Source organism: Gopherus flavomarginatus, chromosome 4 (assembly GCF_025201925.1).
Source record: "Gopherus flavomarginatus isolate rGopFla2 chromosome 4, rGopFla2.mat.asm, whole genome shotgun sequence".
Taxonomy (NCBI): domain Eukaryota; kingdom Metazoa; phylum Chordata; order Testudines; family Testudinidae; genus Gopherus; species Gopherus flavomarginatus.
The window spans coordinates 50,382,854-50,410,177 of NC_066620.1; the positions used below are offsets into that span (position 1 = coordinate 50,382,854).

The 27,324-nt window shown below is 40.8% G+C and overlaps 1 protein-coding gene across 1 annotated transcript in view; it reads right to left on the reverse strand.

Annotated features, from left to right (window-relative positions):
• Nucleotides 1–27,324, reverse strand: part of USH2A (usherin) — a 570,592-nt gene that overhangs the window by 428,373 nt on the left and 114,895 nt on the right. The window contains exons 17-20 of the mRNA XM_050950274.1: nt 26,906–27,178; nt 23,857–24,014; nt 21,180–21,324; nt 11,145–11,375 (exon numbers count right to left, since the gene is read on the reverse strand). Of these exons, the coding sequence (XP_050806231.1) occupies nt 11,145–11,375; nt 21,180–21,324; nt 23,857–24,014; nt 26,906–27,178 (807 nt within the window). The remainder of the gene's footprint in view (nt 1–11,144; nt 11,376–21,179; nt 21,325–23,856; nt 24,015–26,905; nt 27,179–27,324) is intronic.

The window sequence follows — 27,324 nt, forward strand, 5'->3', positions numbered from 1 at the left end:
ACTTCATGGGGAGGCACAAGACCTTCAGTGGAAGGAAGTAAAATAAAGAGGAAAACATGGGTTAAAATGATTCTTTTGTGAAGACAAGACTGAGTCTGAAGAGAAAACTCAAGGGGCTTGGCATAAGGATCAAACAGGGTCTGAAAACACAAAGCACCTCTTGACAGAAATCCCAAACATACTTTTAATGTCATCTTTGTAAAGTGACCATCTGTCCTAGTTTATCATAATATATTCCAGAATTTTCTTCTGGGATGTCTGAAATAGTTTGGGGGCATTTTGTGTTTTTTCTATTTATCAATGAAAATATTTGTTTCTTGTAATAACTACAAAATGTTTATTCAACATTTATTGCTGTGCTGAATGGAATTTGCTCGATTGCTTCAATCTCATTTCAGATCACATGTAAAATGTGTTGACTGTTTTCTTCACTGGTTCTAAAAGAATGTTTGTCTGCAACACAAAAAACACAACCCAGTTTGACATTACTGTCAGTTTCTGCTCAAAGTTACAGTTCCAATTTAAAGCATATTCTCATTCAATATGTGGATGATTATATAGGTAACTCCCCATACCCTACTTAAGATACTAAATAGAAGAATAGCAAAAGTGTTAAAAAAATTCATGGATCATAATCTGACAGATGATGACCATTTTTCTCAGTCACGTTTTACATCACAGCCTAAATACAGTGCACGTTCATTTCTAGTTCTCATCTACTTCTGAACTAGAATTGTGTAATGGTGTTTTCCTATGGATCAGCATCCAGTAGAGAGTAGAAATTAAATCAACCAGTTTCACTGCCCAATATAAATTTTAAAAATGTCTCCAGAGGTGGAAGAAAGCATCATTAACATGTTACCCAATAAATCCCCCCACCCCACCATATATATATTTTATGTGTGAGCATTCTCATATGATCTTGTGGTTAAGGCACTCAGGATATCTGGACTTAAATGCTACCTATTGTTTCCCAGTATAAGAAAGAAGGGAACTACAAACTGCCCTACACTGTGGAGTTCCAACCTCAGGTTCAGGGGTCTGGCTTGGCCTGCTAAACTCTCCTGCCCCACCAAGGTTACTTTCTCATCAATTCATAGACTCTCTTATCTGTTCCCTAAAAATGACCTTACAGTACAGTAATTTCTTCAACAGTTTACCCAACTGCAGTTTTTGAATCTTCTCCATTTAGGAAGGATTAAAGCCCTCACATATTGAAAATAGACATAGTCCCTAAAGCCCCTTCCTGGTCCAAAACCAAAAACCAAAAAAAGGTCTTCCGAACAGGACAAAACCAGGCATACTGGAGAGGCAACTTCCACCTTGTGCGGCAGGTGAGCCATTCCTAGCAGCCCTAACAACTCTTTATATTCCCTAAATGCTCCAGGTTGGGCTTCATAGAGCCCAATGAGCCACAGCTTCCCTTGAACTCAATCCATCAATCCCTACCTCCACCGACTAGATCCTAAAGGCTTTGCAGCTCAGCAATGCTCTCAAACATCCAGGGCTCCTGACAGATGTAAACTCTGCCACAGACATGCTGTCTGATCACAGGAATGTCATTTAGGCTGCAATTTTCAAAGGAGTGCAACAGAGTCAGACACCCAGCTCCTGTTGAACCTAACCCCCTTAGGCACCTTTGAAAATCCCAGCCTTAATCTCACTGTGCCTCAGTTCTCCCATCCACAGAACAGGGACAGTACCTTCCCTACCTCACAGGGACATTGTGAAGATACATTTTTAATGCTTCTGAGGTATTCAGACACTAGAGTGATGAGGGCTATGGCAGAATGGCATCTTTGGAGAGCACCCTCTGATTGCATGAAGTGTCCCATAAGCACTTTGCCATCACTTGCCTCCTGGGTCTCCCAATAACTTTTTTGTGGTCCAAAGTATTTAAAACAATACTCCTCTTCTTGAGAGTCTAATTTATTACGTCTACAAAAATGGTCTCTATTGGCCCTTTAAGCCAAAAGCTTTTCCCCTGGTCAGAGAACTCCACACCCCTCCTTCATGGGACTGTGTCCTTCTTCAAGTTGGCTTCTCCAAGATCATCTTTTTAAATTGGGCTCATCCAGTTTTACCTGGACTGGCAGCAAAGTCTTTGAAAAAAACAGAACTCCACACCTTCATAGCAAAGCCCTTTCTGCATAGGTGTGTCTGCTGGAGTGCAGTCTTCCAATCATCTTCACCTCTGGAAGACACATCAAACCACCTCAGTCTTTCTTCCTCTGGGAGAGGTCAGCAGGTGAGCAGTCCTTCTCCTGATAGTATCTTTTCCATTACACCTCTACCCCGATATAATGTGACCCGATATAACACTAATTTGGATATAACGCTGTAAAGCAGTGCTCTGAGGGGGCAGGGGGCGTGCTCCAGTGGATCAAAGCAAGTTCAATATAATGTGGTTTCCCCTATAATGCGGTAAGATTTTTTGACTCCCGAGGACAGCGTTATATTGGGGTAGAGGTGTATTAGGGAAAAGGCAGATTATATATGCTGCCCTCTTTTCCAAAACTGGTTGACAGAGAGAGAGGGGAGACTTATCCTACCCTACAATACCAGGCTCCTGCGTCCAAATCCCTTAAATAAGCAGTAACCTGTTTGGGTTCCTCCCCCGTCGCCCGCAGACACCTCAGGACCACTTCTTTTCTCTCAGCAACTGCCCGTGCCATTTCATACACCAGTGTGTCTGTGTGCCAGAACTGCAACAAGGGATAGCTAACTCCAGTCCTGCTACCACTTAATGGGGACAGAGCACCCTGTTCCACAAGGCTTACAAATATCTCTCAGTGTACATAAACCTCAGTGTAATTTCTTCTTCTCAGTCTGTGCTAAGGATACTAATCACTAGCCAAGTTTAGACTATGTATTAAACATACTGTATATAGCAATGAAAAAAGGCAAAATTAAATAAAGCCACTAGCCACTGTAAATGCTCCCAGTAACAAAGATTTGGAGGCTTCCCTCCAGCAGCAAACACATCAGCATCAACAATAACATCTCTGCTGCTGCTCTGACCACTGTTAATTGCTTACAGGTATGTTGAGGGGGAAGAAGAAAATATTAAATCTGATTCTTCAATATCTTTGGATGATTGAGGACTTTAAATTAGAGAGACATGAGCAATACTCATTGTAAATATGACAAACAAAACAACTACAGGTACGTCTACAGTACAAAATTAATTCCATACTGTAATTTTATTTGAATTTTTGGAAGCAATTTTATACATTCGGCATTGTGTGTCCCCACTAAAGCACATGAATTCAGTGGAGTGCATCCACAGTACCGAGGCTAGCATCAAATGTTGGAGCGGTGGACTGTGGTAGCTATTTCACAGTTCCTGCAGTCTCTGTCACCCATTGGAATAGTGGGTTAAGCTCCCAGCGCATGATGGGGCAAAAACATTCTTGCGGGTGTTTCTGGGTGTGTACCGTCACTCGCTCCTCCTTCCACGAAAGCTACAGCAGATGCCACTCTACCAGCAGAAGGTGCAGCACAGTGCACCGCCTGTCTCCTGGTACTATGAATCCACCTCACATGTCCTCTCGTCTTTCTATCTACTCTTTCATCTAACCATTTCCCGCCTTTTTTCGGCTACCAGGAACAGAGCTGCACAGCTTCCACAGCTTTTTCCATGTTTTCTGTCCTGGGCTCCCGTGGAAGCTACAGAAGGCAACAAGTCCTTGCCATTTTTTGGCCATCGTGAACAGACCTGCACAGCTTCCGCCGCAAACTCTGCTCATGTTTCCACCCAAACTCTGCTCTCCCACTCTTGCGGCTCTAACGAGCTTCCTGACTCTGTGAAAGCTACAGAAGACAACCATTTACCACTTTTTATCAGCCATCTTGAACCTAACAGCTCGTTTCGTGCTCTTTTTCCAGGATTACCCATGCAGGCGCCATAGTGTGGCAAACATGGAGCCCACTCAGATCTCCACTGCACTTTTGACCATTGTAAATACCTCGCGCGTTATCCAGCAGTATGTGCAGTACCTGCAAAACCAGGCGAGGAAGCGATGACAACATGATTGATGAGGACATTCCTAGAAGCATGGCATGTGGCAATTGGGAGATCATGGGGGCATTGGGCCTGGTTCATGCCATGGAACGCTGATTCTGGGCCCTGGAAACAAGCACCGACTGGTGGGACCACATTGTGTTGCAGGTCTGGGATGATTCCCAGTGGCTGCGAAACTTTCGTATGCATAGGGCCACTTTCATGGAACTTTGTGATTTGCTGTCCCTTGCCCTGAAGAGCAAAGACACCAAAATGAGAGCAGCCCTCACAGTTGAGAAGCAAGTTGCCATAGCACTGTGGAAGCCTACAATGCCCGACAGCTGCCGGTCAGTTGGAAATCAGTTTGGAGTGGGCAAATCTACTGTAGGCTGCTGTGATGGAAGTATTCAAAGAAATCATTGACCAGCTGCTATCAAGAGTAGTGACTCTGGGAAATGTGCAGATGGCTTTAATGCGCTGGGGCGGGGCGATAGAAACTCACCTGGCAGCTAATTTTGCACAGCCAGACAACAGGGCGATTAGAAGAGCACAGCAGGGCGCACTGCACATCAGAGAAGCTTTGAAAGCCAGTTTCATGACTGGCCAGGGTACGGTGTGACAGTTGTGTTTGTTTCTCTTGAAGTTACCCACCCCATATGAAAGGAAATAAAGTCTAAATTGTTTAAAAACTGTTCTTTATTATTTGTTGCACAACACATTGAGAGAAATCAGAAGGCAGACTAGGGGTGGAGGTGGGTTAGGGGGTGGAGGAGGAGGGAAGGACAAGTTGAGAAACCAAATCAAAAGTTCACATATGCCAGCTTTCTGTTGCTTGGGCGATCCTCTAGGGTTGAGTGTGTGGGTCCCCATAGCCTCCCCCTCTTGTGTTCTTGGGCATCTGGGTGAGGAGGCTATGGAACTTGGGGAGGAGGGAGGGCAGTTATACAGGGGCTGCAGCGGCAGTCTGTGGTCCTGCTGCCTTTCCCGCATTAGGTCCACCATACAGCAGAGCATGCCAGTTTGCTTCCCTATGAGTTTGACCATAGCCTCCTGCCTGCTCTCATTGCGCGTGTCCCTCCTCTGTTAGTGTTCCTGTAATGCTTTACGGGACTCCGCAATTGTTTGCCTCCATGCATTCAGCTGGGCCCTATCAGTGAGGGAGGACTGCATGAGCTCGGCGAACATGTCTTCCCGAGTTTGTTTTTTCCGCCTTCTAATTTGGGCCAGCCTCTGGGACGGAGTAGATAGGGGCTGTATTGAAACATTTGCGCCTGCAGGAGGAGAAAAAGGGAGGGCAGTATTTTAAAATATACATTTCAGAAAAAAAAAGGGGACACTTTGGTATGAGTAAGCCGTCACACACAGATGAGCAACAGAATTCAGCTTGCAGGCAGCCTGGGGGCATGCGGGGTTCTGCTTCTTCTACATTCATTTCAGTGTTTCCAAACTGCTGGGACTCCTTTCCCATAGCAAGCAATGCCTGGTGGGTTTGCATAAAGGAGGGCCTGCAGGCTGTCTGGGATGATCACTTCACACAACACACAACCCCCCCTCCCCCCAACTCCCGCACCCCTGTGAGGCTCTGAGCAGGGAAGAGCCCTTTAAACTATATGCAAACAGCCCAGCATGGCTGGGTTTCCCCCCACCCCCCACCGCGTGGCTCCAATCAGGCTCTCACTCACCAGAAGTACCTTCTCCAGGGTCATGGTCCGGAAGCCCATATTGGGCATGGGGGGAGGCTATTGGCTCCAACGTTAAGCATAGTTCCTGGCTAGGGGGAAAAATGGATTCCCCACTTGACACTTGTGCACTGTCCGCCTCCTCCTCCTCTTTGTCCTCCAATGACTTTTCCACCTCACTCCATGCAACTCCCCCCTTGCAGGTGTCCATGGACAGTGGTGGGGTCGTGGCGGTGTCACCTCCCCATAATTGCACGGGGCTGTGAGCCAGAGCGCCCGTTTGCCTCCCTGGCTTTTTGGTATGCTTGCCTGAGCTCCTTGATTTTTGTACGTCTCTGCTCTGCGTCCCTGGAGTAGCCTCTTTCCATCTTGGCCCTGGAGACTTTTGCGTATGTATTTACGTTCCTTTTTTTGGAACATAGTTCTGCCATAACAGACTCGTCTCCCCAACATGTAATGAGATCCAGTAACTCCCATTCAGACCATGCTGGAGCTCATTTGCAAATCCGGGACTGCGTGATCTCTTGTGATGGTGGACTCTGCATGGTCGCCTGTGATGGTGGACTGTGCTGATGGTCACCTGTACTGATGGTGACCAAACAGGAAATGAAATTCAAAAGTTCCCGGGGCTTTTTCTGCCCACCTGGCTAGTGCATCGGAGTTGAGAGTGTCATCCAGAGTGGTCACAAAGGAGCATTCTGGGATAGCTCCTGGAGAACAATAACGTTGAATTGCGTCCACAATACTTTTAACCTGGGATTGAGACCTCGATTTAAGGGCTACTCCACTTGCGGAGGTGGAGTACAGAAATTGATTTAAAGAGCTCTTTAAATCGAAAAAGCCTGTTTGGTCATGTGGACGGAATCTTTTTTTTTTTTTTTTTCAAATTAACTCGGCTAATTCCAAAACAACAGACTAGTGTAGATCAGGCCTAATTGGTAAACTACATTCTACAGGAGAAATTTTTGACTGAAAATACCATCTCTGTACTCTAGAGTCACCTTCTTTGCAATCACAAATTCCCAGCACAAGTAACTCTTAGACTAGTAAGTGAGTTTTAATGCGCACAAACAGGTATTTTGGAAGGTCCTTTGAAAAACTGCCCAAAGGGTACTTTCTCCAAACAAGACATTTTAGCTGTAATCGAATACCTCTTCCTAACCAGCCACTAAATCCACAGTTGGAAAATTTATTACCAAAGAGAATTTTAAACATAAGGACACATGCTAAAAACGCATTAACAAAAATAGTAGCTTCTAAGCAAGTCTCAGGACCCAGAATCAAGGTAATGTTTTAAAAGTAACATATATGTTGACCACCTGACTTCATCAACATCTCTAGGGTAGAAAGGCGTTCCCATCCTTCCACCTTCTGCAGATGGAGATTGCTAGATGTTCTCATAACCATAGTCGTGGAAGTCACCTCACTGACCTCCTCCCCAGTTAAGTACGACTCATGAAACAAAGTGTATTTTGAGCACTTCAGAGACTGCAAAAGAGTCTAATGAAACAGTACCAGCAAAATTGACATGACATTACCTGAAACAGTATTACCTAAGCAAAACTACTAACAATTAGTGCACCCGGTAACATTTTGCAAAATATGGAGAATGCAGACAATTTAAGACATGTTTTGTTACCTCTACGGTAGGGCAGGCGTGTTCAAAATAATTCAATCCACCTCTTCAGTAAAAGACTATTTTCAGATGCCTTAAACATGCAGCTGTATAGAGGAAAATTCTTCACAAGTTGCTTGTGGACAGCTGTGGCAGAAGTGATTTTCTTCTATACCTGACTTCCTCTCTACCTAATGTATACTCAGGGCACATTTTACTGTGCAGATGGAGGCGCTGTTACAGACAGAAGGATGCTTCTTAGTACAGCCAATGTTTATTGCCTAACTTCTTTTTATAAGATTTGGAAAACTTCCCAGATAATACATCTGCCCCTATTACTTGCCCCTCAGAGTACAAGAATGATCAGGGGAGGAAGTGAGGACAACTACATTTATTAGCAATGAATAAACTGATCTGTCTTTTCTGGAACAGTAAGTATTCACACACACCACATCTGCTGGCTGCCATGTACAAGTTGGCACGCTTTTGTGTCAAAAATGCACACAGCTGTATGCATAGCAAAACCATTCCATCTAAAGAATACACTGTATGCCAAATGTCTGACTTCAGTAGTGCATTGTAAGGGAAAGATTTAGGGAAGGAATATGTGGAGAAAACAATTAAAAAGGATTTTACCACCTCTTTCTTTTGATGGTCTCATTCTTCAATTTCTCTGCCCCCTCTCTCCCTCAGTGATATTTTGGAAGGGGTGCTGAATCCAGATGACTGAATGTACAGCTACCCACATTTATTTGTGGATAATTTATTGAGTTGTCAAGATACATGACTTCTACATTTCTGGGTATCATACTGGTTGATTTAACCTGATTGCCAGGCGTTATCTGTAGATGTCTGGATAAATTGCTTACCATATTTCAGTCCCAGCCCATCTCCAGATACTATGACTAATAGCTGATCTCCATAGAAAGATTATAACCCCAAGTGATGATAAATGACATTTATCTATATCATAAGCAGCCACAAAATGGCAAATTAAAGGGGATTTTATTTTAACATCTTCTCCCATCCCTTCTGTCTATACCTTCCAGAGTTCGCTTCAACCATCTCCAGAGAGACCTTTTCCTTACTCCTAGCCCTCAGTTTCAATAGTACAAACAACCTCACTGGCTGCACTGTCCCATCGTCAAACAATACTTTGCTTGTAGCACCGAAGTCACGACAACAGAACAGATTATGTTAATGAGCCCAGCTAGCTGGCCCACCCATTGAAGGGAAATGGAACACTCTGGGGCTTCTGAGCACGAATAGAGGGGACATTCAGTGATATCCACCACTCTTTGTCTCTTCTCAGACTCATAGTGGAAAATATCCCCCTCCACTGCAGAGATGGAGCTGATAGCAATAGCCCAATCAGAAAAACTGCACCCTTGATCTCCATGCAGTTTAGGCCACAACAGTACAGAGAGACAATGGAACGAGCAAATAAAATATTTTCACTAATCACGCAGGGGAGGTTACATGCTTTTAGTATCAGGGGAATGAACATCAAGCAATTTAGGTGTTGTGAAGAGTCCATTGGCTGTTGCCAAGGGCTTGCTGTGCAAAAACTCCTGTGAATCACCACTGGGCTACAAAGTCAGCAAAATAAGTGAATACAAAACTTTCAATTGACACACTAGCATTGAGCAAAGTTATTTATTCAGCACATCAACAGGAAATCAGAGAAAAGTGATCACTTTGGCCTTCATCATTTTCACCAGATTCAATCAGTACTCAGAAATCATCATCAGCTTGGCTTAGACATTTCCCAAGCAGCTCAATTTTCCATTGGTGCCCTGGAAACACACTTGTCTGATCCACAAAATGAAGGGCACCAGCAGAAGCAGATTACTTCAATAGAGTGCAGGGGTCAACACACATGTGGACAAGGGGGATCCAGTGGACATAGTGTACTTATATTTCCAGAAAGCCTTTGAAAAGGTCCCTCACCAAAGGCTCTTACATAAATTAAGTTGTCATGGTATCAGAGGGAACAAAGGGTAGGAATAAATGGTAAATTTTCAGAATGGAGAGGGGTAACTAGTGGTGTTCCCCAAGGATCAGTCCTAGGGCCAATCTTGTTCAACTTATTCATAAATGATCTGGAGAAAGGAGTAAACAGTGAGGTGGCAAAGTTTGCAGATGATACTAAACTGCTCAAGATAGTTAAGACCAAAGCAGACTGTGAAGAACTTCAAAAAGATCTCACAAAACTAAGTGATTGGGCAACAAAATCGCAAATGAAATTTAATGTGGATAAATGTAAAGTAATGCACATTGGAAAAAATAACCCCAACTATACATACAATATGATGGGGGCTAATTTAGCTACAACAAATCAGGAAAGAGATCTTGGAGTCATTGTGGATACTTCTCTGAAGACATCCACGCAGTGTGCAGCAGCAGTCAAAAAAGTAAACAGGATTTTAGGAATCATTAAAAAAGGGATAGAGAATAAGATGGAGAATATCTTATTGCCCTTATATAAATCCATGGTATGCCCACAACTTGAATACTGCGTACAGATGTGGTCTCCTTATCTCAAAAAAAGATATACTGGCATTAGAAAAGGTTCAGAGAAGGGCAACTAAAATGATTAGGGGGTTGGAACGGGTCCCATATGAGGAGAGATTAAAGAGGCTAGGATTTTCATCTTGGAAAAGAGGAGAATAATGGAGGATATGATAGAGGTATATAAAATCATGAGTGATGTGGAGAAAGTGAATAAGGAAAAGTTATTTACTTGTTCCCATAATATAAGAACTAGGGGCCACTAAATGAAATTAATGGGCAGCAGGTTTAAAACAAATAAAAGGAAGTTCTTCACACAGTGCACAGTCAACCTGTGGGACTCCTTGCCTGAGGAGGTTGTGAAGGCTAGAAAACTAGAAAAGAGAACTAGATAAATTCATGGAGTTTAAGTCCATTAATGGCTATTAGCCAGGATGGGTAAGGAATTGTGTCCCTAGCCGCTGTTTGTCAGAGAGTGGTGATGGATGGCAGGAGAGAGATCACTTGATCATTACCTGTTAGATTCACTTCCTTTGGAACACCAGGCATTGGCCACTGTTGGCCGACAGGATACTGGGCTGGATGGACCTTTGGTTTGACCTAGTATGGCCATTCTTATGTTCTTATTTTCTTATCTTTCACAGGCTTTCCACCTGAAAAGTTTACTCTCCCATCCAGAAGTAAAGACATAAAGAGTGCTGATGATAGGCAGCAGCAACCTAAAAACAGCAGAACTATAGGTACCAGCCGATTTGTCAGATTGGTGAACCCGCCCCCCCCAAGCTCCTACCCCCACCATACACCTAAAAACACTGATGTTCATAGTCACAGATACATTTTGTCCCATCACTCTTAGAATACTACAGACATCCAAAACAGGAGCAAGGAAGAGAGAGTTTTTCTACCAGCTCTCACACTACCACTGGAACACTAAATGGTAGCAGAGGAGGAAACATGCTTTAAAATCAATAGTGAATACACTGCAGAGATCTCACCCCAGAAAAATAAATAAAAACCCAGTTTATATTTCCCACTAAGAAATATATCATGTCTGCAGCACAGCTCACCATAGCTCAGTTTCTGAGTCCAAAGGAATCAAAAGCCCATGTCTGATAAAGTTTTCTACAGGTTCTTTGTGAGAATTTGTAACTTTCAAGTGAATGCATTCAGTTACAGATTTAGCACAACTGAAGTAGTCTTTACATAGCTAACAATCACACAATACTTAAAGTAAAATCTACAGATCTAGCAATAAAAATGATATAGAAGATAATAAATGGTAAAACAAATGCAGAGTACAATTTAAACATTCTGTAAGTAATTTAAACTCATTTACCTGTAAAGTCAGTATTGGCAGGGAGAGTAGAACTGGGGAATTTGTAATAACCATTTCCTGGGAAACGGATTCCTTTCATTACTTCCACCCTCGTTATAGCTAAAGATGAATCCATTCTTTCCAGCTGGTAGATGGGAAAAGGCCCATTAAGTTCTTCAGGTTCATTCCAATTTATCTTTAACACTGTGCTGTTTACTCCTTCAAGAAGAGGTGCAGCAAGTTTTCTTGGAGCTATGTGTAGGGAAAAAAATTGTTACCCATGCATAACTGTTCAGACTGCTTGGAACTTAATTTCATACACACAATATATTGTTTATGAGGGACCCAGTTTCTGGTCAACCAAACAATAAATGCAAATTTCCACGGAGCCCCTATACTGTGCTACTATACTAATTGAAGGATTCTTGATATTTAAAAAAAACCCTAGTCCCCACCTTGTAGTAATGTCTCATTTGCTCTTCAAACTTTGGATACAATTATCTACTATTCCATCCCAAGCAGACCATGAGACATAACTCTTATAGACCCTTAATAATACGAATCACTTCCACATAATAGAATTAATGTTCTCTCTTTGGTTAGACTCTTAGCCCCCAATTCTGCATTGCTCTCAAGGGGCTCCATATAGGCATACTCCCACAGGGTTCTCAATGCAGGATCGGGGTCTAAATTCAGAGGAAAATCAAACTTTAGTAGCTTCTTCCTAACTTCATTTTAGCACTCTGGTACATGAGTACACAAGATTTTGCCACAAAGTGAACAAATTTTGGTCAACAAAAGCAGAACCTTTATCCCAGTACTTGTATTGAGGACCTACACGGTGATTGCCCTCTAGCAAATAACCAGTTTGGCACATCCTCACTGTTTCCATGAAAGATTCTTTCTCAAAGCAGATATATAATTTTATGAGCCACTGTCATGTATACAGATAATTCTCCAAACTGAGTAAATGTTACTCTCCATCTTTTCTTGCCTAGAAGTTGGTGCTCTGTAGGACACTACGAAGCTGATACAAGACTGACTCTTTGCAGGTATGAGTATGTCAGGGAGTTTGATATTATTATTTTATTTTCCTAATACTGGAACATTCAGTGTGATACCTATTAATCAAGCCAACTGTGATGATCACTCTACAGTTGAATTATGAAATAAAACTATTGAAGTTTTTAAAAAACACTGTACAGTAAGCCACTGGAGGGCAGCATGACCTGTTTGGATAACGAAATGATGGTCCTACAGGTGTAAGTGGTTTGATTCAGCAAAGCAGTGTAACCAGCTATTGTCTACAGCTGATGTACAGAAGTTCTTTATTAGTGGAATCCATATCCATTTTATATTGTTAGTAACCCCTCTGTCTGATAAATAAGGATTTAATAAATGAACCTTCGTTGTGTGCAACTGGAAGGGAGGTATGATGGAAACACGTTCACTTAAATCGTTCCCATTATGACTATAGGTCACCAAACTCACTTCAGGAATAACATGATCAGGACTGAAATACAGGTCTTCAAAATCTGACGAATTGCATCACAACACATCTTTGGGTATACTATGAGTTCATTGTATATACCTTCATTTGGATTGAATTAATGATGTCTTTTTAAAGATTCTTGCATTTACAGGACTATTAACCCGTAGCATGTTGCTATTTCTTTTCCTCCAACTTGATAAATACTCTTCTTGAAGAGATGAAAAAAAAACCCCACCAACCACACTGTGTGTGTTGTAAATTCCTACTTAGACATCATTTATGACTTCACAATCTAATTAGCATCACACTGCTATGTTAGAAATTTACAATGTCAAAATTAAAGTAATGTGGTGTGAGGTCATAAGCTTTCCCTGCATAAGTAGGGCAGAACACTAATGAATTTCAATATAAATGCAGAGGTTTAAACAGAAAATGTGGCTTAACAATCAAAACTTCATCGCTGGAGAGAATAGGTGTACATCAGCATTTTAAATGTGAGTACTGAGGTTGAGCCCTCCGGTTCAACTCACTGATGCTAAAACAGAAATGCTAAAATTCATTATTTCTAAAATGTACACAGATAGCCAACACTTATGACAACAAACATATCTCCCTTAGAAGTCCACCATTAATAAATGGTAGCGGCTTGGACTGTAATTATGGCATCCCTGCTACCCAAACTTGAAGCTTTTATGGGGCTTATGCAATTAACTACTTAAATGCATCGTAACACTTGCTTCTGTGACAGGGAAGTATTGATCTTTTAATCATTTTCAAGTCTCCTCTAGCACAAATAAATGTACTACAGTTACAGTTAATGCACTGTGTACATGCATTAAACACTGGCATGACACAATTTATTATTTGGTGATATATGGAATAGAAGCCTAGCCTTTCAGAAAGTCTTTGCTATAACATCAGTATTTAAAACTACAATGTCCTTGGTACTTGAGAATTCACCTTCTTGCACACAGTGAGAGCCTATTCTTAAGTATAGACCCCCCCAAAAAGCTGAAAATAAATCTGTAACATTGGCCTTTGTGGTACTGTATGCTGAAATTAAAAATATTCGGGACTAAAAGATATAGTATATATTTTCCTAAAGGTGTCACTGTGGTACCTGTAGCTACTATGTTAAGATGAATTGACTATAATTTTACTTATTTAAATTTTTTTCAGTCACATTCTGTTAAGACACATCTGTCAAAATAATGAGCATACTGTATTTCAGTAAATTCAAAGTCACATTTTGGATATTTTAATTATGTAGTTTTAATGTCTTGCACTATAATACATATTTAATATATTGTAAAGCTAAAACAGTATTTAAAAGCCAATGATTGCTGCATGCCACTGAATACCAGAGGGCACCAAAAAGACCAGTAAAGACAGATGGCCCATACAGCTTATTTTAAAGTCATATATCCAAATATAGACGTGATTACATAGGTCATTACAAATAAGCCTTTCCTATGTATGTGAGGGCACATGCAAAAACGAAGTTGCTAAGTAAAGAGCAGTTAATTTTGTTTTTGTTTGAAATAATATCATTTTAGTTTTAGAATCTAAGACAGATGCCAACATTTCACTCTGAACAGATGGTAATTCCATCTAATAGTGCATCTCTGTATTAGTAAGGTCTATTGTGTATACAAACAGTAATAAACACTAGGTAAGGATCAAAATAAATTTTAATTGTTGACATTAAATTCTGGCAGCCACAGTTCTAAAGATGCAATATTCCTTTCTCAAGTCTGTCAGGTTTACTAATACAACTGCTAAAGCTTTTCCACAGACTGCCAGATTTCTGTCCCAATAAAAATGGGTTTACAGTCTGGCTACAAAACCTTTACCACTCTACATACTTGTACATGTTTGAATAAATAATTCTCAGTGTATTACAGGTGGGTGTTTTGGACCCAACAGTATTAGTCTGCAATTAGATCTTAAAGGTTTTCAAGATGATTACAGGAGCAAGGTGTTGCTCTTGTTTGTACTATTTTAAAAGACAATATTAACAAGGAAGACATAAATACTTAAACTTTTGACTGCTCTCCATTAGAGTTCATACTGTAGCACATACAAATCAGAGCTGTTGTGAACGTCACAACCATTTTGGAGGCGCAAATTTTTTATTTTTGGGGGGGGGGGGCGGTCACGGTGGCCTGAGTCCTATTTGTCTCCAAATTTTGCCTATGAGTAAAACTATATGCAAAGCCAGACAGCTATCAGTTTCATTATTGCTGTGGGTTATTTGGTTCACAGGACCCTGCAATTGCTGTAGCATTCCTGGTACAAGCTCCGCTTCCATATGCACTTCAAGCAGTATCAAATGGGACAATAGTAAATGAGTGAAGCAATAGTACTTATGGCTTCTGACAATCATTTTAGACTTTTTCAGAAGACTCTTTTTAGGGTGTTTTTTTTAAAGAAATTTAAATGAAAAAACACATAAGAAAACATCCATAAAGGGTATCAAGAGACCATTTAATAATATGTATTATAATCATATCTTTAAAATAAATGTAAAATACAGTATTTAAAAAAAAATCATGAAAAATATATTGCTTCCACCATATGGGACAACCAACGACTTACCAACCGATTTAAGATGCAGCATATTGAGCTGACCATATGTTACAGTGCTGTTGAATGGCTGAGTGATTCATGCCCGTCACATTCTAGTATATCAATTAAAGCTCCTTGAAGTCTGCATGATTTGTGTCTCTGTTATTAAACCCTGCTAATTCATCCCACTTACACATCTGTTATAAATCTCTAGGAGTGCTGCATGATTCATGGCAATCTGTGAGCATGGTACAGCAAATTTTTCTCCTTGTAATTAACAGTAAATTGTTTTACTGCCATGCAATGAATTTTTCAGTTATATTGCAAATGAACTCCTAAATGCACGGTTCTTTCCTAAGAACTGACTTATATCATTAGGCAATTAAAAAGTATTGCTTTGAACCAAAAGCTTTTAATCAAGAGAAATACAACTTACACATACCTTAAAAACCATGCAAATTTGACACACTGGCAAAAGAATAATGTGAGCTACTTTTTGAAGTGTAATGTTGGGCAAACAAACAAACAAACAAACATTTGGCTTCCTACTGTTTTACCAAGACTCAAAGAGCAGTTTAACTACAGGTTGAGAACACACAGCGAGACAAGTTTGAGCAGATACTGTTTATCTCAGAAGTTACTTAAGTCATCTGTCATTACCAAATTTCTTAGATTACTTTACACTTCTCTAATTATAAAACAGTGCCTTTATTCTTGAAATAAACAATCAGCTAATTAGCCAAGCTGAATCATCAGACGACTCAAATGCTGCTCAAGTGTTCTTGTCAAAGGTGAAGCAAATTCATTTCAGTTTTGCCTCTGCAACCTTCTGAAGAGGCTTTGATTTTTTTTCCTTCTACATTCTTGGCAGCAGCCTCAAATTCATGAGTCCATACATCAAGTCAGTAGTTTAACAACAAATGAAATTAAATTCAAAGAAGGGAAACTAATTGAAGGACAGCAACAAAAGTGTTTGGTAATGTGCTTTTTAATATGGCATGCCACATTTGCATGATAATTTTTCCTTTTTAGCATGGAGCAGAAAGTGACTAGCTTAATGAGGGATTATTCAAGACAGGAATGAACAAAATGCATTCATAACTGAGAACAAAGATTGTATTATGAAACAAAAGCAGGCAACTGCCAAGAAGTAACTGGATGATTGGTTTATGCATTATGAATAAAAAGGTAGAACAATATTTATATTAGTATTCACTAATGACTATATATACACAAGATTGTTGTAATTAAAATTATAAATTAACATATTAAGAGAGCTTGTTTAATCACTTTGGGTCCTATCCTCAATGAAAAGACTTATGTACATGCATGCAAAACAATGTGTGTTTTCAGACCAGCAGCAAAGAGCCTTCATATTTTACTTTTAATAGAGAGAGAGAGAAGTTAATGCACGATTAATTACCAGCATAACAGGATATGGGTTGTTTTAAGACTGTTGCTTAGAATTGTGCAGAAAACCAATTTATGACAGGCATAAGCAAGTGATGCATTGCTAGTGCAAATGGAATGTAGCTCTCCAAAAGAGTTTGTACTGGACTTTTTTCATAAATGGATAAAAATGGACAAAATTACTTAGATTAAAAGGGTAATCAAAAAATAAAATGACATCCAGGAGCACAAGACAGCCCATCCTCATCATTACCCCAGTAAACCCAGAGGTAACTCCAAAACTAGCAATATAACTGCTTGAAGAGTCTGCCAAGAAGCCAGATGCAGCTGCTGCTGGAAGAATATCTTCTACAAATTAGCTTCTGAACCCTGTAATTGCCATCAAAAGCAAAGGAGCAGTAATACAATGTGCTGGGGTGAATGGCAGCAATCACAAGGATGTATTTTGGTGTCTTTTTTAAAAACAAATGATGTTAAATTTAAGTTTGAAAAAAAATCTTACAAAAGGACAAATGAAAGACAAACTTAATTACAAAAAGTGAGTTCAGTCACACAGCAGTTAATGAAACACAGCTGTATAGATTGTTTAAGTCACACTGACTATTTGATATTGAGATCTGTAGGATAAGCAATTACTGTTCTCACACAGCTAATTCTATTCTGCTGAAATGTCACAAACCAGGAATGGGAGGGGCAGGGGAAGAAGAGACAACTAGATGTCTTTGTGCTTTACAAAAAACTTTTGAGCCCCTAAAAGTTTTGCCTTTGAGAAATCTGCATTAATTTTACAGTGACACTGATTTGACCATAAACTGCTTTCAAAAATGAACCATAGGTGCTGGAACTAGAGGTTCTAGGGGTGTCACAACACCCACTGGCTTTAAGTGGTTTCCATCATATACAGGATTTACAGTTTGATTCATGGGTCTCAGCAACCCCAGTATACAAATTGTTCCAGCACCTCTGAAATGAAGTAGAAATCCTTAATGACAGACATCTCTGACCTCATTTTAATATTCAGCAAATATTGCTAGTATTCTGTGCAATTACATTTTCTGAACCTCTTTCTTGTGACCAGATCCTCCTCTGGTGTAATTTGTATACCTCCATTCTATGAAGCAATGCCAATTACCTCTGCTGGGAATATGATCCATAATGTAATGGTCTCAATTAAACACAAAACAGAAGAAGAACTTTGAAAATAAAAAAAATAGCATAAGATCTATGTCAAAGGGTACACGTCCTGGGTGCCCCTCATGGCTTCAAAGTGGCTGTGCAAGCAGCCCCATGCCTCGAGTGCCCTCTTCCAAGCATTCATAGTTCCTTTCTCCCATGGGCTGATCACATGCTTGCATTCTTCACCATATATGAAAAGGCATCTCCTTCTTCCTAGCGCTGCAGCAGAGCACAACAGGACCAGTGCTTTTGCCTCAGTTTCTCTTTTCTTTCATAGCCTCCAATAACTCCACACAAGCTTTCCACATATAAATAGCCTTTTGCAGGGTTAATTACCACAAAAGACTCTCAACCACAATTCAGATTTCTCCAGCACAGACCAAACAGTACATTCATTCTTTTAAGTCCCAAAAATACATCAATATACCATGTACAGCTCCAGCACCTCTTACCCTCACACCTCCCACCTCAGAACCTAGAGCTGGGGAACAGCTCCATCCTGTTTGCTTACCAGGTCTAGTTCTAGCCCTTACACAGAGACTCATCCCCCCCATCATTTCCCAATCTTCAGATCTCTCTGGCTCTCCAGCTTAGACAGCCAGAAGGTATCTCCCTCAGCCCTCTCTGGCCATGGTTTCTGTCCCAGGGAAGTAACTCAACTGCTTTCTGCTTTCACGAACCTGATCTGACTCCACTACTCCCCACTTCAGGAGCATCCTCTCCCTGAAGGTTCAGCCCAGCTCTGTTCCTTCTTCTGAGCTCTCGCTACTCTCATTACTCTGGGTTCTGAGCTCTCTCTCTTTCTCTGAAATTCCCTGAGTGAGACTGCCAAAGTCTCACTACCTTCAGTCCCTTGGGAGCCTACAGGGGAAAGAGGGCCTCCAAGGAGAAAGCCCTGAGAGGCAGTGCTCAATTTAAATAGCACAGAAGAATGTTGTTGTGGGTCCTGAAAAAGGAGGGATAATGAGGCAAAAGGGAAAGTTCCCTGAGAACTGTAGCCCGTGGTGGGCTGAGGAACTCTTTGTGTGTTTTGCCTATGTTTGGAAAATAAAACTGTGCTTAGAAAGAGACTGTGGGGGAAGAAGGGGTCCTTCCACTCTGGTATCAATAAGAGATAATGGGCCAAATTCTGTTCTCAAAAGTCAAAGGTCAATAGATGCAGCCTTCAGCTCTACCACAAGCTGAAACAAAACTCAAGGCTACTCTAAATTGCACTGGATTGTAACACCGTAAGGGACCATTACACTGAAGCACACTTCAGCCACACCTCCTCCAGCAAGCTCCTTCTGCCAGGGGGCCAACAGGGAGTGGCAGAGAGCCAGTGTTAGTGATTCTTTGCCAAATGGAGATTCCTTCACACTCAGGGAATCCTTACCTCCCCTTTCAAGGCAATTTTAATTCACCTTTGAACCACTCATTGGTGCAACAAGGACTTTGCATTGACCAGGATCTGATCCACTATCCCTGCTGTCGATAGGAATGGCATCTCCAAGTCTGTCTAATATTATTCTACCTTCTTATATTAACTTGAAGATTACAAAACCAGGCAGTTTTATTTTAAAAATAAATATATTTTAAATACTTCTTTTTTAGAAATATTTTCTCCCAGGATGGAACTGTTGCAAATATAAACCTGTTATGGAAATAGTATTAGACACTTAACCATACGACTGCAAACAATTTGCTACAGTAATGAAAAATCTGAATGGTGAAAGAAGAAATGGTATGCAAAATCCAAGTGTTTTGTTCTTTATATTTTAAAATTTATGAGCATAAAATCTGGGGAAATCAACATCAATAGTACTGTTTCAACTGAGCAAATGCAATACGAGACTGAACCCTTCAATTCTCAAAGTGGTCACTCTCAAGATCTGCAAATGGTGAACAGAAAAATGCTATAATGTGAAAAGTCTAATAAATCCAGACCTGTCTGTTATTCTGTTTTGTATTCTCCTGTCTTCTTTAATGTGATAGGTCTCTAAGCGTTAACACAACTGAGGAGGAGACAGTCATAAACAAGCTGTCAAGCTTAACCGAGCTATTCATTCTCAATCTTTGAATAAATATATACATGCAAGATTGGATAATTTGTAACAACAACAAAGGGTCCTATGTAGGTCATATTGGTTTCTGGGGCTATTAGCCTTTGGAATCCCATGGAACAGTGAGGTTCCTATGGGGCAGAGCTGTCTAGGCTGGCACTAATTTGATACTCCATTCCAGAGATGACAACTGGACGGTTGGGAATGATGGTGGAGAAGTAAAGTCATGCTTATATGGAATGGGTTCTCAAGACAGAGCCAAGTTAAAATTTTAAAGGGGCTGCAACACAAAGATCAAAGAAATCTCCTGGAGTCCAGAAACAGAAGAGACACCACCTCAGAGCCATCTCTGTCTATTCAAACAGAAGGCCTGAACAGTGAGGGAGTGGTATCCATTGTGAGTGAACAAATCATTTTCCCCATAACTGAAAACAGGTAGACTGGCAACCATGGAAGGGATGAATGGAACATTAAAAAGTTTTTTAAAATATTCTATATAGCAGGGGTTCTCAATTTTTTTCACATTATGGACCACATCACAATAGATAGCTCATTTCGTGGATCACCTCCCCTACTGTTCACGATTGCAAGGACCACCTCCTTCCCATTCATATCCTATACAACAGTTGCAGAACTGGAAATGGTAATATTGTGAAATCATTTAATGTTTGGGTTTTTTTAAATGTAGTGCCGCAGCTGGAAATAAGGAGAGAGCAATGTGACCAGCCAACTCTCTGCATACCACCAGCAAGTGCTCCACAGATTTGGAACTGATGTTTACAGTATTGCAGCTCTGTAACAAAGAACCTTCATAACCTGAATATTTTCAAATGGGCACACGCAAAATATGCATGTACATCAGTGTGTCTCTGGCATAGGTACACAAATACTCACCACACACAAGCCAGTCAAAGTCTGAAAGTCCAGTTCATAAGAAAAGAATGCAACTCCTACTCGTGTGTAAAGCCAAGCATTTGCAAAAGTGCACACACACTTCTGCATGCCTTCATTTGAAAATCTGGCACATGAAGACTTATAAGAAGCAACTGATTTATTATCAGCTCTAATCAGTGTAAGAGCTATGGATGGGCATGATATAAACAAACAGGAACAGGATAACTAAATAACTGACTTGTAATTGAGAGAGAAGCACATAAATCCCATCGCATTAGAGTATACTGTAAACCTGCAAGGAAAACATTGTGTTTTGTTTCTAAACTGTCAAGGTAAACAAATTATAATTAAGCAAGTCACTTTATATTAATACAACACCTATCCCTGTCACTGTGCATCAAACTATGATCATCTGTAATGGTACTCATTAGAAAGCTGCATCAACTTTGTACATGGATCAGATTATTTCCTTACCAGCTGCTGAGGTTTGTCCCATGCTTGGCTCACTGGTTACACATTCAATTCGATTGCAGAGAGTAATAGTGAAGTTGTACATTGTGTAGGGTTTTAATCCTGTCACTATATAGGACAGCTCATGAGCTTCAGCTATATACACGACCTGCAAGGCAAACAAATTGGAAGATGGTACTTAGTTAAATAATGTTTTCATTCCTGTTAATAGAGGATATTATTGCTAATAAGAAATTAGACTCTGAATCTGTAGATTCATGCATTTAAACATGGAAAGGTTTGCCACGATCCATTAGTAGAAAAGGATTATTTTGGTGAATATCAACAAGGTAGGATTTAAATGATAATACTTCCATCACACTGTTTTATGAGGTAATAATCCAGTTCCTGGGTGAATAAATGAGGAGACATAGTTATTGCCTCATAAAGCTGTGTGGTGGTGCTGGTATCACTACAAACACTGTAGATTATGGATGACGAAGATGTCACCATTAAGTGATGAAATCTAAGCCTATCAATCTGATCATTGTGGAATAAATGACATGAGTGGCACACACATTCTGATGGGACCAGTCAATATTTACACAGGCAAAGAGTTTGTTGTTCAGATAAACTGTTTCAGATTCTCGTTTCTCTAGAAATCTAAAGTCTCACAGAATTGGAACCTAGAAGGTCTAAAGCACTTTACACGTAAGTAAGTTACAGTTTCAACAACCCCATGAGGTGGATAAGTATTACTGTCTCCATTTTACAGATAAGCAAATGGAGGCAGAGAGACAGTACCATAAATAATATACTTACATCAGTGTCAGAAATAGAACGCAGGAGTTCTGGCTGCCATTCCCTTGCTCCCTAGCTAATATGCAACACTTCTTCACTCACTCTTTAGATTTTTAGTTCAATATCATTGCCAAAATAATTAAAATTAAAAATCCAGTATTGTCAACTCTAAACATTTAAAAGTTATGAGTAAGGCCTCCAAAAACTTGTGATTTTAAGATCTGGGATTCTCTTTACTTGCCTTCTGTTTTTCAGGGTTCACATTTTCAACCAGAAGACTAGAAAGATACTATTTTAAAAATAAAAGCTGAGATTCTCACAAAATAAAATGACTCCAGGAACTGGGACTTCATGAAAAAAGAATTTTGGGACAGTTGCGATAAAATTGCAAAAAATTGCAGCACTGCAAATAATACATTTATATAGCACTTTTCATCCGGCAGGGTACCCAAAGTGCTCCATAAATTATGGATTGAATTCTAACCTACATTTACACACACACTAGAGAAGCCATAGGACAAGGGAAAGTAAATTACAACTATTTTTCATTCTCATTTGTGGCTCCAAGCAAAAAGTTTCCATTCGCTGTAGGATTTCTGCAAGTGGAATTGTAGTGGTATGTTCTGGGATGGGGCCTAGAAGTCATTGGAATATTCCATAGGTGCTGACACTGGGTGTTCCATGGCTGCTCAGCCCTCACCAGCCACCCTCTGATCAGCTCTTTCTGCCCAGCGCCTCCCGTAGGGTGACCAGATGTCACAATTTTATAGGAACAGTCCCAGTATTTGGGGCTTTTTTTTTTTTTTTTTAATTCCTATTGCTTCCCACCTCCGTCCTGATTTTTCACACTTGCTATCTGGTCACCCTAGCCTCTTGCCTGCTGCCAATCTGCTGTTCAGCAGTGGGCAGGAAGTGCTGGAAGTGGGGTGGGTGCGAGGGAGCAGAGGGGTGGAAAAAGGCAGAGTAAGGATGGGGAACGCTCAGGGGAGGACACAGAGTGGAATTTGAAAGAGGCAGGACGTGGCCAGAGTGGGGCTTTGGGGGAGGGGGCAGAGTAGGGGTCAGGCCTCAGGGCAGAACAAGGGTGGAGCACCCCTGGGAAAAGGAGAAAAAGTCAGATCCTGTGGCATATTCCAACAATGGCCAATTTACATGCTCCTCCCACACAGATTATTCTTGCTTTTAGCACAGTTCAGGAGCAGGAGTAACAGAAGGAGCTATCAGTAGTCATCTGTGTAAGGCAGTATTGCCAGCCCCAATAATTCCAAAATCGCATGTCAGCACCCCACAATCATGAGATTTATTTTTTAAAATGTCACGATTTTTAGCCACTATTCTTGCATTCTTTTTATTTGCCTTTTGAACCTTTGGGGATCATGTTTTCAAACTTTTCCTAGAAACCACAAGGGTCACCAAAAACATAGCTGAAATTCTTGCATAATCACCTGACTCCAAAAGGCAAAGCTTTAAAAATAATAAAACAGAGAGATGTCAACACTGGCAAGGGGATAGAGGGACTGTGCATGGATTGCACTTATTGCTGGGTGCCCTCAGGGCACACATATATGCCGCTTTTACAGAATCAACATATGCACAGCTTGAGGGTATTGACACAATTCACCTGAATTGTCTCTTCATATCTAGGCATCTCTTTCCCCTTCACTGAAATACAGCTCTCTTCAGGGGTACAATTCAACACCTATTTAAGCAATGCACACAACATTACAGAAAATGAAAAGCATGCCATAAACTGCTGGGTGAGGAAATTAGGTAAGCAGAATGTACAGTAAATAGGCAAATAAAAATTTTGCCAAGACACCAAGGCTGATACTATTTTTTCTTCTTCTGTATAACATCCATATATTAGTAAACAATGAAAACAGATTGATAACAACAATACCTGGGAAAATACTGGCAACCTGTTTTGTGTGGTAATTACATTGATGCTGTATCCCATCACTTCTCCTCTTGCTACATTATCTTGTGGCTTTTCCCAAGATACATTGAGAGAATACGGTGAAAGAGGGAATACTGATGGAGATGGCATGAATACAGGAGCTAAAAACAAATGTGCTAATTTACCATAAAATAAATGAACAACATGTGTCATGCAAGTTTTCTTACTGTATTTGTAAAATGCCATCTGTTATAGACTATAAAATGTCTTTTCACATCCAATTCCTTAATAAGCCCCTTGTAAAAATTAATTTTCAAGTCAAAATGGAATTTTATAGTGTTTTAAATATTATATAAGAAGGCAAAAAAAATCACCTATGCAAAATAAAACCTTGATTTTATAATGCACACGTTTTTAAAGAGGTACTAACCACCACTTAGCTACTAAACATCTTTTTTGGCAGATATAGGTAGGAAATACATAGATAAAAAGCTCTCAGATGCAAATTTTTCATCTGATCTGGAAAAAACCTGATAAAAGCAATGATTGTTCAATGCTTAATCACCTTAAAAGCAATTTTGTTTGCTGGGCAGGTTTGAAATTAACACATCTCTCACTTGCTATAGAGGAATGCTCCTGTCTTGGATAACATAACCTTTAAAAGGGCTGTCTGCACTGTAGTAAAAGCCCCACCTTCTCACTTTGTAATGATAGAATCCCAACTCAGAGTGCCTCTTATTACAAACACCATACTAATGGACCTCTTCCCAAGAGAAAATCTGACACTTTTGTGATATATGCTATTTAAAAACTGACAAGCAGAAAGCCAAATTCTGAAAAGGGTTTTATCCTTGCCTCCCATTTTGTGGAAGCAAACAACTGAGGACATGATTTTGGAGGCACCAACAAATGTGGGCATCGCTAATAAGTAGGGCTCCATGTCTGCCACGGAGGTCGCGGAAATCACAGTTTCCATGACTTTTTGCAACCTCCTTGACTTCTGCAGGGGCCAGTGTGGCTGACCACAGGGCCTCCCAAACAGCTGGCACCGGGGTCAACTGCTCAGATAGCCCCCAGGGACAGCCACACCACCCACTGCTCTGGCAGCCCTGGGCAGCCATCCCCAGCTGGCCAGAGCACCCGTGGTCCCCGGCAGCTGGTGTCGGTGATCCTGGGTGCACCCTCCCAGCAGTGACCCCATTCTGCTCCCCTAGCATCCCACCCCAAGATTTAATTACAGGTAAAAGTCATCATCAGGTCATGGACTGTGAATTTTTGTTTATTGCCCCTGATCAGTCTATGACTTTTGCTAAAAACACCCGTGACTAAATCGTAGCCTTACTGATATTGATGAGACATTTAATCGCTGAAATCTGAGCTCTATCAGGTAGGAAAAACCAGAATTGTCATGAGAGCTCAGCTCCAATTTAGGCAAGAAAATAAGTAGCCTTATTATCAGAAGAGCTCAGTATGTTGAGTACTGAACTCTTTTGAAAATCTGGCCATTGGAGTCACAAAGCCAGCTGTTGTGTGCAGAGTACTTTTGAAAATCTGGTCCCTACTTAGGTGCCTGGCCTTTATTTAGTGTGTGAGAGCAGAGCTCTTTTAAAATCTAGCCCCACTTGTGTGTGCGCTGAGTTCTTGAAAATGTGGACCTGAAGCTTTCTGTAAAACCGAGCTGTAAATGCAAACTAAGGCTCTGATTCAGGATATACTCGATTATAAGCTGGTTCATTTATAAGCCGACCCCCCCAAGATGGATAAGTAAAAATGGAAACATTTTATAACCTGTTCATAAGCTGACCCTATAATTCAGGGGTCAGCAAACTTTAGCTCCTGGGCCATCAGGATAAGCTGCTGGTGGGCCGAGACGGTTTGTTTACCATGAGCATCCGCAGGCACGGAGGTAAACCTAAATAAACAAAGTGTCCCGGTGCACCAGCTGCTTACCCTGACGGGCCGGGACACCAACTTGTGGGTAAATTTTTTTGAGCAGGAGAAGCTGGGAGTCAGTAAAGTTACCCCTGTGACTATCCCCCACATGACACCCCCACTAGCCTGGGACCCCCACTCTCCCCATCCCATCCTTTCCCACCTTATCTGGGGAGGGCCAGGGGAGGATGTCTCTGGCTTGGCTGGAGCTGCTCTAGCAGGCTGGACAGTGCAGCCACAGCCTGCTCTGGTAGGCCAGATCGGGTGGCGTGGCTGCAGCATGTTCCAGCAGGCTGGGCCGGACAGCATGGCCGCATTGTGCTTCGGCGGGCCAGGCAACATTGCCACACCCTGCTCTGGGGGGCGGGGCTGAGCGGCACAGCTGCAGCCTGCCAGCCCCAGAGCTGCAGCTGCTTGGGAGGCTGGGGGAGAACAGCACAGCTAGAAGGAGAGAGACTCTGGCCCCATCTCTTCCCTTCTGTTTCTGCTGGCTGTGCTGCCTCTCTTTGCTCTTTCAGTTGGTGGGAGGAGCTGTCCCCCACCTCTCCCTGTCTATACCCATTCATAAGCCGATCCCCTTCTCTGGTGCTTCCCTTTTTTACTAAAAAAAATAGCTTATGAACAAGTATATATCGTAATTTAAGCATGTATTTAAAGTTAAGCTCATGCTTAAGCATCTTTCCTGAATAAGGACTTAAAAGGTAGTCATTGCATCCACATTTATTTCTTCCCCCAAAATTGCAAGTGTTACAGAGTCTGAGTTTGTTGACCTTCAAGGCTCACCTCAACCCTACCTATTCTCCCAGGTTTTCATGAAAAAAAGTGGGTTACTGAGGATTTGCTTGAAGAAGATATACACAATAATGAGGAAAACTAGATAAAATTCAGATAACCAAACTTAAGAGTAATAAGATTTTGTTATCATATGGTCTTAGATGTTTGTTGCAGTGTGATTGCAATTTTTTCTTCCACAGTCATTTTACTCAAGCAAATTTAAGTGAGTTTTGGATAAATAAGATGAGCAGAATTTGGCCCTCTAGCTATTTACTTAACAAAAAAGCTCTCTTTTTTAAATACATTCTAGGTTTTTAAAAATTACTTGATATTAACTAATACTTACCTCCTTCTCCAGTTCTTCCTGATATCCAGTCTGAAAATATGCTACCAGCCATGTTTACGGCTAAAACACAAAACTCATATTCTGTGAATGGCTCAAGATCAGTAATTGTGGTGCTGGTCTGAGGTGGCATTAATGCATTTTCATTAGCAGACTCCATAATTGGCTGAGGACTGAGCCATCCACTGCTTTGGAAGATGCGACTTTCAGGAGGAATACGACTTCCATCTGATCGTAATGCTCCTCTCATATAGATTTCATACCTTATGATTATACCTAGAAATAACAGTGAGTGAACAATAGTAATTTATTTCAAATTGTTATTCAGCATCCAATTAAAAAAGTCAATACAAAAATATTTTAAAAACTATTAATCTAGCAATAGAGCACATAGAAAATATAATGCACAGAGAGGTGTAATT